The sequence below is a fragment of the Pygocentrus nattereri genome, chromosome 17 (genome assembly GCF_015220715.1).
Source record: "Pygocentrus nattereri isolate fPygNat1 chromosome 17, fPygNat1.pri, whole genome shotgun sequence".
Classification (NCBI taxonomy): domain Eukaryota; kingdom Metazoa; phylum Chordata; class Actinopteri; order Characiformes; family Serrasalmidae; genus Pygocentrus; species Pygocentrus nattereri.
In genome coordinates, this window is record NC_051227.1 from 29,593,667 (window position 1) to 29,613,503 (window position 19,837).

A 19,837-nucleotide genomic window follows, 5' to 3' on the forward strand; every position below is an offset into this window, starting at 1 on the left:
AGCATGGGGGAGCGCTGCAGTGCTGCACAGGCAGTGGGAGATTGCAGAGGGGCCCTTGGCGGCCTAGGCCCTTGTGGCAGAAACTGGCTCTTGGCGCGTGGAATGTAACTTCACTGGGGGGAAGGAGCCGGAGCTTGTGCGGGAGGTTGAGAGGTACCAACTAGGTATAGTTGGGCTCACCTCCACCCACAGTGTCGGCTCTGGAACCAATCTCCTGGATAGGGGTTGGTCCCTCTCCTACTCAGGGGTTGCAAAGGGTGAGAGGCACCAGGCGGAAGTGGGGATACTCACGAGTCCCTGACTGGTGGCCGTGGAGTTGGAGTTTGTCCCGGTGGATGAGAGGGTCGAATTAAAATCGCAGAGAGGAAAACTCTGACTGTTGTGTGTACTTATGCACCAAACAACAGGTCAGAGTATTCGGCCTTCTTGGAGGGAGTGGGCGGGGTTCTGGAAAGGGTCCCGCCTACAGACTCCAAAGTCTTACTGAGGGACTTCAATGCTCACGTTGGCAATGACTGGGAGACCTGGAGAGGCATGAGTGGGAAGAACGGCATGCACGATCTAAACCTGAATGGTGAATTGTTATAGGACTTCTGTGCCAGGCATGGATTGTCCATAATGAACACCAAGTTCGAACACAAGGATGTTCATAAGTGTACATGGTACCAGAGCTCCTTGGGTCAGAGGTCAATGATCGACTTTGTTGTCATTTCATCTGACTTGGGACCATATGTTCTGGACACTCAGGTAAAGAGAGGTGCTGAGCTGTCAACTGATCACCATCTGGTGGTAAGTTGGATCAGATGGCAAGGAAAACTGATGTCCAGACCCGGTAGGCCCAAGCGAATAGTGAGGGTGTGACTATCGGAGGCCCCTGTTCAGAATGAATTTAACTCCCACCTCCGGGAGAGCTTTTCTCATGTCCCGGGGGAGGTAGGGGACATGGATTCTGAATGGACCCTGTTCAAAACCTCCACTGTGGAAGCTGCCAGGCATAGCTGTGGCCAAAAGCTTGTGGGTGCCTGTCGGGGCGGTAACCCAAGAACCCCCTGGTGGACACCAGTGGTGATGGAGGCCATCAAGCTGAAGAAAGAGGCCTTTAAGAACTAGATGGCCCAAAGGACTCTCTACTCAGCTAGGCGAAAAAGGTGGCAGCCGCAACGGTGGCAGAATCAAAATCCAGGGAGTGGGAGGAGTTTGGTGAAGCCATGGAAAAAGACTTTTGGTTGGCTTCAAGGAGGTTCTGGACAACTGTCTGGCAACTCAGGAGTGTTCAGGGTGGCTGCGCCCAAGCTGTATTCAGCAAGGGTGGAGAAACTCTGACTTCAAGTGAGGATATTGTCAGTCGGTGGAAGAAGCACTTTGAAGGACTCCTTAAAAAGGAAAGAAAGATAGACATGCCTCCCTCATGGGAGTCAGGGCCGAAGACCTCTGGCGTGTCAAGCTCCATTTTCCTGGTGGAGGTCACTGAGGTAGTTGGCAAGCTCTTCAGTAGCAAGGCACCGGGGGTGGATGAGATTTGTCCAGAGATGCTTAAGGCTCTGGATATTGTGGGGCTGTCGTGGCTGACATGCCTCTACAATATTGTGTGGCCCTCAGGAACAGTACCCTTGGACTGGCAGACTGGATTGGTGGTCCCCAATTTTAAAAAAGGGGACCGGATGTTGTGTCCCAACTATCGGGGCATCACACTGCTCAGCCTCCCTGGGAAAGTCTATGCCAAGGTGCTGGAAAGGAGACTTCGACCGATAGTTGAACCTCAGATTGAGGAGGAACAATGCAGATTCCGTCCCAGCCGAGGAACAAAGGACCAGCTTTTCACCCTCTCGCGGATTGTTGAGGGGGTATGGGAGTTTGTCAACCCAGTCTATATGTGAATTGTGGATTTGGAGAAGGCTTACAACCATGTTCCCTGAGATATCTTGTGGGAGGTCCTCCAGGAGTATGGGGTACCGGGGCTACTACTTCGGGCCATTCGATCTCTGTACTCTCAGAGTGAGAGCTGTGTTCGTATACTCAGCATTAAGTTGGACCCTTTCACTGTTAGCATTGGGCTCCGGGAGGGTTGTGCCCTGTCTCAACTCCTGTTTGTGATATTCATGGACAGCCTGTCAAGGTGTAGCCAAGGTCAGGAGGGCATTATGTGTGGAGAGTGGCGTCTGCTATTTGCAGACGATGTTATTCTTTTGGCTGAATCACATGGATGCTTCCAGCGCTCACTGGAGCAGTTTGCAGCTGTGTGAAGCGGTTGGTATGCGGATCAGCACCTCCAATGGAAAAGGATGGTATGCCCACTCCAGGTAAGGGGAAAGGACTTGCCCCAGGTGGAGGAGTTTAAGTATCTCGGGGTCTTGTTCACGAGTGATGGGAAGAGGATTCGTGAGATCGGCCGCAGGCTGGGACAGGCGGCAGGAGTAATATGGTCACTGTACTGGACTGTAGTGGTGAAGAGGGAGCTGAGCCATAAGGCAAAGCTCTCTGTTTACTGGTCGGTCTACATTCCGACCCTTACCTATGGTCATGAGCTGTGGGTAATGACCGAAAGAATGAGATTGCGAATACAAGCAGCAGAAATGAGCTTTCTTTGCAGGGTGGCGGGCTACACTCTATTCAATAGGGTGAGGAACTCTGCCATCCAGGAAGAGCATGGAGTAGAACTGCTACTGCTCCGCATTGAGAGGAGCCAGCTGAGGTGGTTTGGGCATCTGGTAGGGGTGTACCAGGCACGGCCTACCGGGATAAGTCCACGGGGTCATCCAAGTTGGCCTGGGAGCGGCTTGGGGTCCCTGAGAATGAGCTGGAGGAAGTTGCAGGGGACAGGGTCATCTGGGATTCTCTGCTCTCCCAACTGCTACCGCGACCCTATCTAGACTAAGTGGTTAACGACGACGATGATGATGATGATGACACTCATAGTGAAATTTATGCCTGCAACAATTTGAAATTTAAGCTTGCAACCTTTCTTTGCTGTTCATTTACGTGACATTACTTATTAGGATGTGCATCATTCACATTAATATCAGATTTGAGTCTCTTACCTAAATGAGTGTGAACCATCATGTTAGAGAGATCAGATCTGAGCAAACAATCGGATCTGAGCAATGAAGCTTTGGGAATCGTAAAAATCTGTCCATGAAAAGCAAGGCCAAAACAACCAAATTTCTGTGACCTTTGATCATTCGTCCCTCAGACGATACTGCATTAAAAACCAGCATGTTTCTGTGATGGATTTCACCACAATAGCTCATGAGTACTTAAACACATTGTTAACATAAATCAGCATTCACCACTAATCCCGCAGGTAAGACTGTACTGTGCACAGTGGAAGTCACATGTCAACAATGTCCAAAAATGCTGCTGACTTCTCTGGGCTTCAGCTTATCTGAAATGGACTGATGCACAATGGAAAACTATATTGTGGTCTGAAGAGTTAACTTTTCAGATTGTTTATGGAAATAATACTCATCATGTATGTACAAAACCCAGTGTCTTTCATGGCACGGAAGGTATTAGTAATTAACCTGCACATGTATGAAAGCACCATTAATGCTGCAAGGTATACACATATTTTGGAGCAACATACGCTGCCTTTTGAATGTATTCTTCAGGAACCTCTATACTTATTTCAACATGACAATGCCACAAAACATTCTGCACATGTTACAACAGCATGGCTGTGTAAATAAAGAGTGCAGACGCAAGACTGACCTGCCTGTCACTTATTGAAAATGTCTGGCCCAATATACGCAGCTGAAGACTTATATATCTGAATAATGACAAAGAAATTCCAGTTTTAAAACTGGATCAATTTGTGTCTTTAGTCTCCAAAGATTTAAGTGCATGCACATGGTGGTAAACATGCTTCTGTCCCAATTTCTTCTGAAAAAACAAACAAACATGTTTTTGTACTGTTTTCAATTTAATACAGGTCAAACAGAATGTACTAATCACTGCTTTCTGTTTTTACTGACATTTCACAAACTGCCACAAGTTTTTTTGGAACTGTGTTTGTATTATTCAAAATGTATTATTATAAATAATAAGCACAACAGCTGAGGAGCTATCCTGTGACAAAATACACATTAACACACTCGTGAACTGCTCTCAGTTCACAAACTGTCTTACAGTTAATATGCAACTGCAACAACACAGCAACAGTTTCAGCGTAATTGATAAGCATTTAAGAAGGATTAGACTCTCTAGAGGGGGTCTATCTCGATCTGTCTGAAGGAGAGCTTTGCTCACCTCCCCTGACTCATGCCCTCTTGTCATCCAGAGGCTGGACAGCTGTTGGGGGGAGAATGAGTGAAGACGGGTTTAATACTAAGGGGAAACATTTGACTTCTTAGCAGCACCACAAGAGAAATCCCAATGTCAAGTGACCTTTCTGAGAAGCTCCAACCAAGACCTCTGAAGATCATAGAAGGAAGAGTTTGTGGGATTCTGATGTCCTGAGGGAGGAGAAAACCCTTATTAAATCATCCTGGTGCAGAGATAAGCAGCTGAATGATCTGTGAGTGTGTCTGTGTGTGGCAACCATGAAAGTGGCACACAGACATATGTGCTGTTGTCTGAGGCCAGTCTAGCAGGTGGCATAAAACCAGCCAGGGTGACTGCCTGACCTTGACATTTGGTTGCCAATATAAACTGTCCACTCTCAATATAGTCAATAAATCTCATGAAAGGATATGATAGTGTGTGACTCTTTGCATATGACTGGCCTAAATTTAAGTCCTTACTATGTATTAAAATGCACATTTATGCACACGTCTACCAGTAAATTTAAAAAAAAAAAACATTAATTTTCTTTTATAAGTGATATATTTATGTGTGCTTGCAGTACTTCACAACATAAAATGGAAGCAATGGTTCATCCGAAACTCCGTCTTCATGTCTCGTTCCTTTAGCTGTTAAAGGGATACCCACCTCCCCCCACCCCCAAACACACACTCACTTTCTTTTAAATCAAAAGGAATCAACACTGCTTCTAATTAGCCTACTTTACCAACAACTCCATTTTCTTCACAATTTTAGCTGCAACGGCTAACACCTGAAGGTTAAATCCGACAATGTTAGAGTGAGGATATAAAAAGCTCTTCTGACCCATTTTCCACCAGCACATCCCTGATTATTTAGTCCAACCAGGAGTACGTGGAAGACATGGTGAAGACATCATTATTGAGCGTCAGGTAGACAGACAGAGAGAGGAGAAAAGAGTAGGAGAGAGAGAAAGGCTGTGACCCTCAGACAGATGGCCGCACAGCAGGCCTGGCAGAGTCCGAGCTGGCCTACCTCGATGGGTCACGCGGTCCATCTCTACCACAGTGAACCCTGGCCTTCGACAAAACGAGCCTCCGCTAGAAGACTTTCTGCTGGTCCGGCGTCTGGGCCAGCTACAGGGCCACATCAAAAGCAGGACTACTGAAACCAGCCACCAAACTCTACAGGGCCTACAGGGAACCATAGTTGTTGAAAATGTTTGCAAATGTTTTAGCAAAACCAAGGCCCACAGATGACCAAAACAATGACCAGACATTACCCTGGCTGTAACAACTGTGGCTATACTGCTATGTCTCTCAACTTACCTTTCTTTTTTTGTAATTTCTTGAAGATTCACAATTTTGAAATGACTGAAATAACATGACTGATGTTAGCTAGCTAGCTAATTCAGAATGTTAGAGCATTTTATACTGATTATGGTTTCATGTAGGGAAATAATTTTGTCACTGAGTATCAAATTAAAGCAATAAGCCATGCAGTACTGTGATTTTAAAAGGTATTCTTTAAGGGGTCAGGGGTATTCTTAAAGGGTCCATTATCCATGGCAAAATCACTGCTACACGTGGCCTCAATGGACTTGCTTTTATAAAATGATAACATTAAATACTCACATTTTCAATAAATCATTCCCTCCACCAAGAAATGTAATTGGTTTAGAGTGTGCTATTGTTACTAAGCAATTATGGACTGCTGAAGGAGGACAAGAGGTTTCTGTTGCCCCTCACTCTATACTGCAGTCATGTCATATTCAGTACATATTTAAATGTAAAGCTAACACTGAAAATTAATGTAGCAGCTGTTTAGATACAAACTATCTTTTAGCCTAAATAAGAAAGTTACTTGACTGCCTCCAAGTTCAAGCAAAACCATCTTCTTACCAAGGAAGTTTAGAGGTTTATGGTAAGGTGGCTAAACTTTTACTGAGGTTTGGGGGTCTAGGGAAAGGGACCCCTGGGAGAATAAAAAAAAATGGCTCTGAAATGCCAGTTCACTGTGATTTTTTTAGAGTAGTAATAGGCATAAAACGGATAAAAAATATATCATGTTTGGTGAAGTTCTCTCTTCACAGTTTATATTAGGCACAGACCTAATGACCCAAATGTTATCCATCCACTTACAAAGGCAAAGATCAAGCAACCATACTTAAGTCAAGCAATCCTACAAGTCTGAAATTTTATTCAAATAGAGACTATAGGTTAGTACCTGGTCTTTGTCTGACTTGCTCCTTCTGCCCCGCCAGTTTCTTTCTCTCTCTCCTTGCCTGTGTTTAATAAGATGATATTTATTTATTTACTACATTGTGATTTACAAGAACTTGGATTTAATGTCAATTTGCTCATTTTTTATTTGGAATGGCAAAAATCTCACCTTAGCTGCCGCCTTTTTTAAAGAAATTTTGGATTTCCACCCACAGGCTGAAGAACTGAGGGATATAAAACTGTGACCTGTGTGACCTTTTGACTGACATTAATGACATGAACACTACTGATATGTTTCAAATACTGAAGAGAAACATGAAAACGAATAATATATATCAATATCAGTGAATAATGTTCATGCTTACACAAAAAAAGTTGGCTTGTCAGCTACATAACTTTAGTGTTATCTAGCACAACCCCTTTACTGTAACTCACATAAACCTAAAGTTAGCTAGGTAGCGTTAGCCAGCTAACAAACAACCAAAACATTGATACATGGCCACTTATATTGACCAAAGCTTCACAAATTATAGGTAGGTACCTTCACACTGTAACTACTATTTCACCATATATATATATATATATATATATATATATATATATATATATATATATATATATATTGAATAAGGTCGTATGTTTATTTTAGTAACATTTTCGCCTAATTTCTGTCACACCTTCAGCGGTTCCTGAACTGTACCCCACAGCTCTGCCAGAAACCCTCTTCATGGTTGGGTATGAAAGGCAGTCATATTGACTTACAACCTACGTGCTCTAATTTGATTGTCGTTATACTTTTCCACAAGGATGAACAGTACAGACCATCTCCATTTATGTTAGCTATGTCAGGAAGAGACAGCGGCAGATGCACCTCCTACATTTTTGACTCTGTCAAAGTAAATCCCCTCTCCTTTTATTTGGTCTGCTTAAAAAAATAACAACGAAATAATATCAAATAATAAAACAAACCAAGACATATACTACCAAACTAGATAAACAGATGTAAAAACTTAAGGCACTTAACATTTTTTTAAACGTGGAGTTATTCTAACTTCGAAACAGAGCACCTAATCTGCTGGAAAATACAACAAAACCAGCATTATGTTGTGCTTTGGATGCTTGTATACTGTCAGCAGCATGACAATACTGGATCACCAGCTAATCCACCACCAGACTAGCACTAGACCAATATAACCCACCTTAAACCGCCATTGAACTGTGCTGTTTTTGTCTTTTCAGCAGGGTATAGTCGTGTCTAGATAGATTTTGTCATACCTAACTATGATGCATGTTGATTGTGGATCCGATTTAACCAAATACTTTTAACTTTTTAATTTACGGGGAACCTAGCTAAACATCTAAAGCCCGTATCCTAGCATAACGAGCATGGACACACTCATCGGTTTCCAGCATTTGATTTTTGATGGACAATTAATTATCAAAACTAAAATGATACAGCTAACTAACTTTCTTGGACTGAGTTCCTCAGAGCTAAGTTAGCTAATATCCCTAGATAATTTTCTTTGCTTGTGCTACAGTACAAGCTACACAGCGCTCTTCATGGGCTACATTTGCTATCTAGCAAACCAGCTAACATCTATGTTAGCTAAAAGTGCTATGCAAGATAATGAATGAGCAGACACAGAGCGAGGTCGCCATCACTCTTCCAGTCATTCACCTACATTGGTTCTCTTTTTATTCCTTTTTTTTTGTTCTAGATCAAACATGTTTTTTTTCTTGGTGTGTTTGGTAGTGTAGGATGTTTGTAGTCGTGGTGCAGCTGCCATTGTGTTATTTTCTCTCCCATGTTTCATTAGAACTCAATACATTTGCAGCTTCGCACGCACATAATTGCTTGGTGCAGCCGTAGAGACTGGATTCTCCTGTCCTGACCATCTCTTTTCTTGCCAGCTGTACGAATACGACGAGATTTTCAGCTATTATATAAAAAAAAACATGTTTTGACTTAAAAATCACTCCCACCTTTAAGCTGTGTTTTGGACTGTGCCTGGCAGGTATTACCATTAAATCCAAAGACTTGGACAGGTTCAGTATTGCTGTCTACAAAGACAGATACTAAGTTTTAGACTTCCCTGTATGTTTGCTTAACCATTAAAATACAATATTTGAGAGAGAATACAAGCGCAGGGTGATAAATGACAGGCAGCATCCGTGCACAGCTTCAACCTCCAAACACATTCAGGAAGGTGGGCAAAGCAACAATGGGGCAAAAAATGGCATTGTGGTTGTCATGGAGACTGGCTGAAAAGGGGCCGCTTTCATAACATATGTTGGACTTGACTTGTCTGTAAGCGCATAGCAACAGTAGCATCAGGCCCCCCCACCCCTCCCCCCTTTCACCTTCAACTGAATACTGCTCCGAGATGTGGAACATGAATAGCACAAAGTTGCTTTGAATTTACTTAAATTCAGGCCTAAACATGACATTAATCACAAAAAAATGACCAAATAAAGGAAGATTGTGAGGGATAAAAAAGTAAATTCATATTTACATGTTGGTGCAGTGGTCGGTTTGTTCTGTATCAGGTCCTGTAGAGGCAGCTCAGTGAGAGCTCTGTGAACAGGGGCAGGCTGGGTGCGCCATGTCAGGGCATTAGTATGCAATCAAGTTGCTGGTGCGGCGCACAAATGTGCTTGGTAAGGCGCCCCAATTCTTCACCCTTATTTTCGGTCGCCAACACTTAATGTGAAACCACCATGTCGTAGTAATCTTAAAACATGTCTATAACGTTACTGTGATAAAAACAGACCGTTATAGCGTAGACAGTGGGAAGGAGGAGGAAGAATGAGAGCGCGGTGCTGCTCTTCTTGAAAATGCTCAGTTGTTTAATTTATGATTTAGTGAAGGAACGCCTGCACATATCAATGCGTGCTGAATGCAATTCCATTGCCGTGGCGTTCCGTGGTCCTTGGCAAGTCCGCGTTGCCATGGAAACACCCCCCACCCCCCCGAATGCCGCAGGCCGATGAGAGAGAAGAGAGCTTTACAGCATACAGCAAGGAAGGATTGCTGCAGTGAAAGAGAGAAGAGGAGGGAGGAGGGGAACAGGAGAGGGAGGGATGGAGCATAAATGAGATTGGCTCTAAAAATTCATTACATACCCCCCTCTTCCCCCAAAACCTTATCATTTGCATCAGTTGGGGCGCAGGGGGCTCGAGCCTTCTACTCTGCAGTCTGGACACGTTGCTCCCAAACTTCAGACTGCATTCAATTATTTATCTGCCTTGCCAGACAGCAAGCGGTGCTCCAGCATCTCACACAGCGCCCATGAACACCAGCATCTCCCCCAAAAATCAAACCACATTATTGATGGAGCGCAGTGGGGAAAGAGTTGAGGACAAGCTGCTCTCTGATTCTGTTCAGTAGCCAACCTACTAACTTCTGTGTGGCTCCAGTTTCAGGCTTTGCAATCAGAGCTGACGACAAACGGTCTTTCTTCCACTAAAACATTAGGTAATAAGTTTAATTACCCCATAGGAGACAACAAAAGTATTAGTTGTGAATACCATGAGGTAATTTACTGATAAAGAACAACGCAATACACACACACATACATATATAGCGAGCCAGACAGACGGCAAAAGATGACAAAATAACGTAGATAACATCAGATATTACAATATAGTGTGTGAACTCGGTTCACTGTAAGCCTATAAAGCAGTTTCAGTGTAGCACAATGAGGCTTTTACTGCAGCTAATTACTTAATTTTATTCTCGAAGTAATCCACTTTCCTTACACATAGAATCAGCAGGTGTACGTATTACTGACCTCACCAATCACAGAAAGTGAGGTGATTTTTAATCACTGAAAAAGATTGTTGTGCTGAATAATATAGTATCAAATACTGAGTTCTAGCCATATGTAGGCAGAGGCTGTGAGCAAACGTATTAAACCAGCAGGCGTCAGAGATGCTCAGAGCTCATTAGAAAACATGGCCATACCTCAGTGCAGAACTTGCAGCAAACCTGGAGTATCCTGCCAGTGGAGGGAGCTGTGCGGGTGAGCACCATCGCCACCTAGCGGTGGACTCACAGCACTGCAGAAATGCAGAAGCAACGTTTGATTGATCAGGCTAATATCACGTCAGCCTCTGCCATTTTCACATATGCAGCCAGTACAATAAAAGACGACAATCAGATTGGTTTGAGCAACGGATATGTTTTATGATTTAAGCTGCTGGAAAAGTACATTAAAAAACTGAGCGTTCCCTCATGCCTTGTTAAAGAAAATGATCCAATACATTCAGCAACAATGTCTCTCTTTGTACAGGTCTGCATAACATGACCGCTGCAAAATCAACTTTGCTGACATACAAAAATTAAAAACAACGTCAGTAACACTATATGAACAAAACGTCTTCTTCCAGGATCAAGAGTATTAATAAGGAATTTATCCTCCTTTTGTTGCAGCAACAGCTTATAATTCTTCTGGTAAGGCCTTTACTAGATCTTGGAACATTGCTGTGAGAATGTGACTGCAGCCACAGAAACATTGCTTAGGTCAATTGCATGATTAGTTCTGGTTCACAGATATCACCCCAACTCAACCCAAAAGGTATCAGTTAGAGCTCCATCACTCCAACACTGTAGCTGAAGCTTAACGTTAGGCATGGTGATCTAAGGCTCATGTGCGGCTTCTCCAGAGTGTCCAATTTCATTGGCAGTTGTCGTCAGCAACTGTACCAGCAATGAGTGCACCATCAATAGGTGAACTGAATAATTAGAGGAAGTGTATAAAAACATCTGAACATATAGTGTACCATCACAGTATGTAATGACCCACATCAATTACTTTACTCATCCTGAGTTTTCTTCTTCTTCTTTTTCTTCTTCACTTGAATATCAACATCCCCATATGAAGTGTCCAAGGGTTCCTCTTTGGCAATTATACTGCCATCAAATGCCACCTCGCTCTGCCTGTCCCCTCTCTCTTTCTCTTTCTTTACTTTCTTTTTCTTCCTTCTCTCCACTGACCCATTTTCTTCCGTTGGCTCTGGAGTTTGTAGCTCACCAAAGTCATATGATATTTCCTCTTGCTTGATCTGTATCTCTTCAGTGTTCTGTTCTTTGCTGTGTTTCTCTTTTTTCTTCTTTTTCTTCTTCTTTCTCTGTTCTTCGTCCTCCACTGAATCTAGATTTGCTCGCTTTAAGGGTGAGAGTGAAGTTGAGGCAGTGTTCTCTGCTGTATGAGTGTGTGTGGAGCTGCCAAAAGGCTGGAAGCGTTGCCTGAGGCCTGGGGGGATAGATGGAGCTGGAGCTGCAGGAATGGCTATGGGGCCCTGGTTCTCACTGCAGTCCCCATAACACTCAGAGATACTGAGGACACCCGTAAAAGCTGTAGCAGAGAGAGACACATCCTGGTTTGTAGAGCTGGAGGTGAGAAGGTGGAGATCAGTCGGGCTAGTGCTGCTGCTGGCCAGAACACTGTAGATCTGAGGTGTCGTATCACCTGTAGACTGGGTCATCTCAAGGCCTGATAAGGACATTTTTAAACCTGCAAAGCTAAAAGAGACACAGTTCAATTACTCTCTGTAAAACAGATCAGTTTAGACAGCAATCAGCCTCAATAAAATCAATACAGCAATTATAAACCTCAGTAAATTCAATTAAACAGCTAAACAGTCAAGTATAGCTGAAGTGAGAGGTATTTGTCTGTGAAAACAATATAAATTTTTGTATTGTTATTGAAATATAGTGGAAATAAGTTAGCAAATGTTATCAATAAAATCTAGCATGCACTTCAGCACAATTATTTAATGTATTTAATAGTTTATAGCACTTAAATACTTAATGAACAAACTTTTGCAGAATAATTCTGCAAGCTAACTTCTCAGATTCAAAAATCTGTATACCTGCAGATTTGAAACGACATTTGTTAATGGTGATGTATCAAAGGTCAGAAGATGCTTTAGAGATGGGCAAACTTCATTATATGTTGATGGAAGATTACAATAAAACGAGAATTTTGTTGTTTTTAAATTAGATAACACAACACAATGAAGCAAACTTTCAGGAAGCAGGGCAGGAAGATGAGCATCCTTAATTTCAGTTAATTCCCTCTTAATCAATTAATCAAACAAACAAACTCTACTACTAACAACAACAACAACAACAAAATTTCATGTGCTTCCTATACTCACTGGTTTGGGTCGAACCGAGCTGGAGCTTTAATAAGCCACAGCTCCGTGTGGTCACTGCTGTCCAGGAGGGCACTTGCAGAGGATCTGTACTTATAAGGGACAAAGTCGGCAGGACACTGGTACTTCGAAGCTTAAAAAAAAAGTGACAAAGTCGGCGTTAGTTTCTAATTCAACTTTTCTCGTTCCACCTTAAACGGCGCAGCAGTTTCACTCCAATAGTACAGGCACGTCAGAATGCACCATTTAAGGTGGAACAGGAAAATTCGTATAAGAAGCTGACCTCAGCCTCGCAAAGAAGTGCCAAATAAACGAGAGACAACCACTCAAAACAAACAGGATGCCTTTATTAAAATATAAAGAAAAGCCCCAATGTCCCAACATTAACTGGTTAGTTAGTAACTTAGTACAAACGAAACAGCATTAGCTGTTAGCTTAGCCGGTACTCGCCTCTGTTGCTCTGTTCATGTGTTTTACTGCCTCCGTGTCTGTCGTCCTCGCTGTCGGACGAAGATACAGGACGCGACATGGTCACCCAGCAGCAGCCCTTTTCAGAATATTACAGCAGGTGAACTGTGAGGAGGTTTATTCAGAGCCTGCTCTCCCGGCTGCGCTCAGCATGCAGTGTACTCATGTGAAGCACGACAACAACCACGTGTGGGTCACAAACCGGAACTGCTTGCCGCTATTCCGACGGCTTCATTCATCGATATAAGCGTATGTACTGACAGCACAGTTGTTTTTAATTTTTGAACGCTTGAAAATGTTGAATATAATTTCCAAATGTCCGTTATAACCCAGGTTTCTTATTACCGCTGAATGTAATGCAGTTGTCTTGTTTAGGACACAAAAGCGCGTTATGTAACTAAGTCTCCACTAGATGGCGCACAAATGCAGTTCTTTGTTTTGACAATGTACGACTAGCGCTCAGTCTTAACGCACCTGGGGGTCCCCCCACGAGAATCTCTTGTGAAATAATAATAATAAAAAAGAATACAAATATTTTATAGCAATGATTCCTGTTAAAACGTAACGGCAAGCAAATAATTCAATGCCTTTACGAGAAATTGAAAAGCTAGAAAATATCCCACCGTGAAAAGGATTTGCAGGAATTTCTACAACATTCCTGCAAGAATCAGCTTGCTACAGGGTAATACACAAGTATTACAGGTTATTTAACACATGTACTGTAAAAGACGAAAGGATTATAGTTTGTTAAATACTTTATGCAGCTCTATAACTGTCTTATAGTTTCTTATAATACTACCATAGGTCTTTTAAAAAACTGCTAAACAATATCACAAAAAGTATGTTTTTATTGTTATGCACAAAAACTATAAGTTTGAATAAATTCTCAAAACTGCAGTACAGAATCACTTAAGATGTTAATGGATTTTGCATGAAATGTTCGTTCTAATGTTGTTACTTCACAGGCTACTCTCTTGTGTGACTATTTATTCTGAACTATATATAGGCTTACTGTATATACTAGACTAAACAAGATCCATATGGAGTATTAGATACAAGCGCTAGTTGGATGTCAATGTATGGGAACTGCTGACACAGCCGGGGCGGTTGGTAAAATAATAGTCTGTTTTGTAGAAAGGGAGAAGCACCACTCTGCTGCATCACGTAGATGGTATTCTCTTACCCTACAGTGTTTGTTTTCCCAAGTTCATCTCTGGTATGATACTGTGGGAAAACTGACCGTGCTGCATGTACAGTAGAACCATTATGTAATTTGAGAGAGAATTCTCAAAAACTCAGTGCCCTCTCTGTCAAGATCCATATATTCACATTTACAGAGGCTTCCTCCAGGCTGTATGGAATATTTCCGCAATGGTGGCGACAACAAAAACAAATGTGGAGAAGTCATATGAAGGGCTGAATAATGTATAGTTCAAAATGGCTTAAGATAAGTTGACTTACACGGGCCATTTTTCTTGGGTTTTGTTTGTTTATCTGAGGCCTACTCATGATGTTTGTGCAATTTCATATACCAAAATAAGTCACAATTCTTTTTAAACAACCTCTTTATTCCTTAGAATCAAACAGGCTGTGTGCTGCTGTTGCCTTAAGACATATATGTAAATGACCTCTGTGCTAATTGGCTGTCCTCCATTGTGCCTCATTCAAAAAGCAGTCCAGTATGGGACACTCCTTCAGTATGAATGGCCAGCCTAGTGTGCTATAAGCTGGATGAGTAGATGCATTGTAGTAATTGTAGAAATCCTCCTGACTAGTTCTTCTTTGCTAATCTTTAGAAACAATTGTTGACTTCACTGCACGCAGTGATCATCAGATTTTAAGTGTGATCTGTCTTATCAAGGTTCTGAACAGGGACACAGGAAGGTGTTGGGGTGCTGAAATTTAAAGCAACGTATATGTATTTAAACATATATGTTTAAATAATTTACATCAAACATTGTTAATATTGTTTTTAAAGTTTTTTTATCTTTAAAACAATATTAGACCATTTTATGGCTTAGAAATTGCCCACAAATCTTCTTGAACTTTCACTCTTAACACCTAAAACTGCTTGTGTTTTTACAAAATGCCCCAAATTGGCCAGCAGTTGGAGAGGCAAGTGATTTGGCTCACTGTAATATAAAAATTAGTTTTTCCTTAAATAGTGCATGGCTACCTGCATATATTGAATAAATTATATATATATATGAATAAAAATACAAACTCCACCCTAAAATAAGTGCACATAGGTCTTTACTAGGCTCAACTTTTACATATAGTTCCCTTTTTATTAAGATTAATTTTAGCAGCAAAACAATCCTGAAATCTGGTAAGGTTGCAGCCCCCTCAGCACCCCCTATTCCTGTACCCCTGGTTTCCCTGACTTGTTCTGTCCTGTGCTTGCATATTAGGACAGTATCTACAAAACTAAACTTTATGTTTGCAAATGTATAGGCAACTTGCTTAAAACATTACTATGTCATTTTTTGTTATGATTGAAAGAAGTAGTGAGGTGAAAAAAAACATGCTAAAATCTGGTGTTAATGCACTGCTCTTCTGAATCCCCCCAGAAAAATAATCATTTAAAAGTCAGAAGTGTCGAACAAATGGTAATTTCATCAGCTGGTTGGAGTCTAAAGCCAAAATCATTTTGATGTTACAAAACATTCTTCTGCCAATATGTGCAATTACACATTCTCACCCGAGAGGTCTCCAAATCTCTAAATCTTACATAGTGCAACTTTAAAATGAATCAGAAAAGAACATTAAGCCATACTTGTATGAAAGTAGGGAAGGGCTTGGGCTGACAAAGCCTGTTCTCTAAGACAGGTCTGAAAATAGGGAGGGGCTTGGATTGCTTAAGTTCATTCCAAATGCATGAATTCATCTTTCGTTGTTCCTCAACTCAAGCGTTGGAACACTTTCAGAGGTTATTTACAAAGGGGATGGGAACATGGGAAATGTAGCCACATTCTTCCTTCTTCCAGGCCCACAGAAGGCAAGTCAGCTGGGAGCGCACCCTTCTGCTGACCCAATGTCTCATACTGGACCCCCAGCAAACACCATGACATCAGCACTAAGCCAGACAAACCCCTGGGTGTGATTCCAGCACCTTCCTTTAACGCATCCTCAAAGCACTGTTCTCTAATTGGAAGTATGAAAGTGTAATTCATGTACAGTGGCCCTCACGGCCAAATAGCTAATGCTAAATTAACACCTACACGGTGCAGCTAGATATTAATACATACTGTGTGAATAAATTCAGCACTGAAGGTTTTGCTGTATAGACACTGTGCAGCACAGATTAATGCTATTCTGTTAAAATGGGTGAGCTTTACATTAATCATTTTTATGCATGTTGATTTTCACAGTCATTCTATAGACACAGAAGGGTCCATAAATAACTGGTTCTGTACTCCAGCACATTGCAATTAAAATGAATCAATTAAAGCACAGAAGGTCTGTTTTCATTTGAGAGTATATACATATATTTTCAAGGTGGACCATGTATGAAAAAAAGTTCAACTTGATAGTTATTATTTATTTCCAGTCCAGTGTGGCTGAATCTGACATGAAATAATAAGTCAAAACAACAAATACTCTGCTTACAGACAAAATACAGTCTCCGCTTTGTTTAGTCAATATCCTAAATTAAAATACAGAGAATTATAAAACAGAATTATTAATAAAAAAAGTTAAGAAGACAATTTAAAGGGCCTGTATAATGGAAAACTTCATTTTCATCACTTTTCTTAAAATAAGAGTTTTATATAGTACGTAAACATTGGCTATATCTTAAATTGCTCACAGCTCCCTATATAGTGTACTGCATAGGTCATGAGATTATGGCTTGTACACTAAGACTGACTGAATGTTAGATAGGAAGTTGTGGAGCTTATACCTGAATATAAGTGGCTTTATATAAGACATATAATGCACTATATGAGTGTAGAATCAGTTATGTAGAGTGTAGAAAGAGTAGCGAACTGTTTAAGATTCAGTAATTGTTAAAGTTTATAAATGTTAATTTCCTGGTACATACAGCTCCAAATACAGCCAGTTTTAACTGTTTTTGTGAAGTCACACAAACCACCACATGTACATATATCCATCGATTCTTTCTACAGCACTAAATAAAAATAAGGAGTTTCAGCCTGGACAGCTTTTTGTAAGAAGCACAATATATGGCTGCCAATCAGAACAGAGCTTATTTACATATACGGCATTTTGGCTGATGCTTTTATCCAGAGTGACTTACAATTGGATAATTTTACACAGGTAGGTGAAGGCAGTGTTAGGAGTCTTGCCCAAGGAGTCTTATTGGTATGGTGTAGGCAGAGAAGGCAGAGATCTTACCCACTACACTATACCACTGTCTCCAACTTAAAGGCACAATTCACAAAAACAGCCTGTTTTGCTCTAAAGCAAGGGGGTGTCCAGTCTCATCCACAAAGTGCCAGTGTGGCTGCAGACTTTTTAATTTGAGCGAAAACCTGGAGCCACACTAGCCCTTTGGAGCTCGGACACCCCTGTTCTAAGGGGTATAGAGAGGTTGAAAAATGTAAAAATGAAAGTTTTTTAGGTACATAAAACTACAACAATTTCATAAGTGGGGAAAAAAACTGTAAAAATGCAGGATACAGGCCTTTAAATTCAAAATGTTATTTGTGGAAAATTTTTCATAAAATTTTAATGTTTGCATTTGTCTCTGAAACAAATCTCATGTGCATTTATCTATAAGTCCTTAGACTTCTTAGACTCTTTTATCATTATGAAAAAATGCATATTCAAAGAACTGTGTCCAAACCTTTGACTGGTAGTGTACATTTGTATTTTCAGTCACTTTATAGGCTAGGCCATGAGAAAAACGTGGTATAAACATTTCAGACCAACTATCAGTTGTAAGCAGCTGTGACCCTCTTGCATAGCTCTTATTGCCCTGTGTTGAGAGCAGCTGATGACAGATTAGTAATAAGGTATGCATCTCAGGTTCCTGGCAGTCTATTGCTTATATTGTTTTAGGTTTACGATGCCTCATTGCAAGGACATAGTAAACACTTCAACAGTAGTTAGTTTCTCAGAAATATAACCGAAAATGAACCTGACACATGCTATAGTGTCATAGTTCAAACATAACTGGTACATTCTCATTCTCATATCTTAGCTGCAGTTTATTCCAGACTTTTCCTTTATCACAATACATATTATCAATTGTGATTCACTCCTGAAACTTACTACCTTCTGAAGGTTTACAGAAGTCGTGTGCTTTAACCACAATCTTATTTAACATACAGGAAGACAAGACCACCATCCAATCACATTGTGGATGAAAGCCCACTGCACTGGAAAAAAACGCCCAAAATACCAATGTAACCATTGTTTAACCATTGAGACTAATTATGGCTATAGTTCTTGGTTGGTGAAGCATAACAGAGCAAAGAAAAACATTTTCACACAGTGATGCATTTTCCCCAGATTACTGTATTACCACAAATACACTAAGTAGGAAACAGCTGTGTAGGTATAGTATTGTTTATTCAGTGCAGTAGAGCTCAACTCAACTTGGAGAATGAACAAAAATAGAGACAAAACTATTCCTCTTTTTATTCCTCTGACGTGGAACATAATGAATCACAGTCCATTTTCTCATTATGAATGCGCCGATGTGGATGCCATTCGCACTGCCTCATGTTCGGGTAGTGTGTTCTGTATAAAAGATGGCAATATGTGGGTTGTCTCTGGAATAAAGTCTTTGCTGGATTCTATGTGCAATAAACACAGAATGCATAGATTATATGAATAAATAAACACCAGTGTAATTATCGTGGCTGATTTATGTATGTGCTTTGAGTGGTATTTACATCATTCATTTAAACCATCAAAGTGATAACATCAGTCTGGGCCTAGTTTTTCAAAAGTAGGTTAGTGTACTTTTCATGTGTGCTATTATAGCGCTTTCAGAACATTCAGTACTTGAGAATTTTATGAGGATTCTTGTGCAATAACATATTTACGAATGCAGCCCTTCACTGAACTTCACTCCAATCAGAACTCATAGCAACTTGCAAGACAGTTTAGAAGACTGCAATAACAAAGATTTTCACTGTAACATCGCTGTTGAAATGAATGATATGTAGACTAAATTTAGCTTGCTGTCTGTAAGCAACCTCAGAGCTAATTACGGCATGGCCTTAGCACTGCTCTGGCTAAGAGAGCTTTAATGATTAACCAGCCAGGCTATGTCTTTGCAAAGTTTGCTCTGGCTTTTGTTGATGTCAAATGTGAAACCTCATGAACCACTGACAAAGAACAAAACTTTATAATAATAAAGATAATAAAACAGAGTGAACATGACATCAATAATTCATCAATACATTGTGCTCATTTTGACCTGGTCATGTTGTTTGACTGACACCTTGATCATTCTGATAAAACCTGTTTACTTGCTGCATCACTAATGGAAAACCATTTTCTGTTGAATGACATCTGTATCTGTTAACATCTGATTCTTCCTGTCGAAAGTGCAGCACAAAGTACATCATATGTAGCTATCTTTAGATGAGGGGCTTTTGACCTTGCTCCTTTCCAGGTCAATAGGTCAAATGTACTGAGCTGGCGTGACAACGTAAAGTCAAAATGGCAGGCTATTTTGTTTCAGCGAAGTGAAAGATGACTCACAGACCACAACCCTGAACAGCCAGGCGGTGTTTCCGAGGACAAGCGGGTCAGGA

The 19,837-nt window shown here is 41.0% G+C and overlaps 1 protein-coding gene and 1 long non-coding RNA gene across 2 annotated transcripts; both read right to left on the bottom strand.

Annotated features, from left to right (window-relative positions):
- Positions 1-4,968: 4,968 nt before the first annotated feature.
- LOC119265797 lies at positions 4,969-6,543 on the bottom strand. Its single transcript, XR_005131738.1, has 2 exons — positions 6,484-6,543; positions 4,969-5,450 (listed from the first exon to the last, which is right to left on the bottom strand). It is a non-coding gene; the product is annotated as an uncharacterized LOC119265797 (long non-coding RNA).
- Positions 6,544-10,640: 4,097 nt separating this feature from the next.
- Positions 10,641-13,312, bottom strand: polr1g (RNA polymerase I subunit G). The gene is made up of 3 exons (XM_017719219.2): positions 13,089-13,312; positions 12,642-12,771; positions 10,641-12,003 (listed from the first exon to the last, which is right to left on the bottom strand). The coding sequence occupies exons 1-3, from the start codon at positions 13,165-13,167 to the stop codon at positions 11,295-11,297; spliced, it is 918 nt and encodes a 305-aa protein (XP_017574708.1). The 5' UTR covers positions 13,168-13,312; the 3' UTR covers positions 10,641-11,294.
- Positions 13,313-19,837: the final 6,525 nt, after the last annotated feature.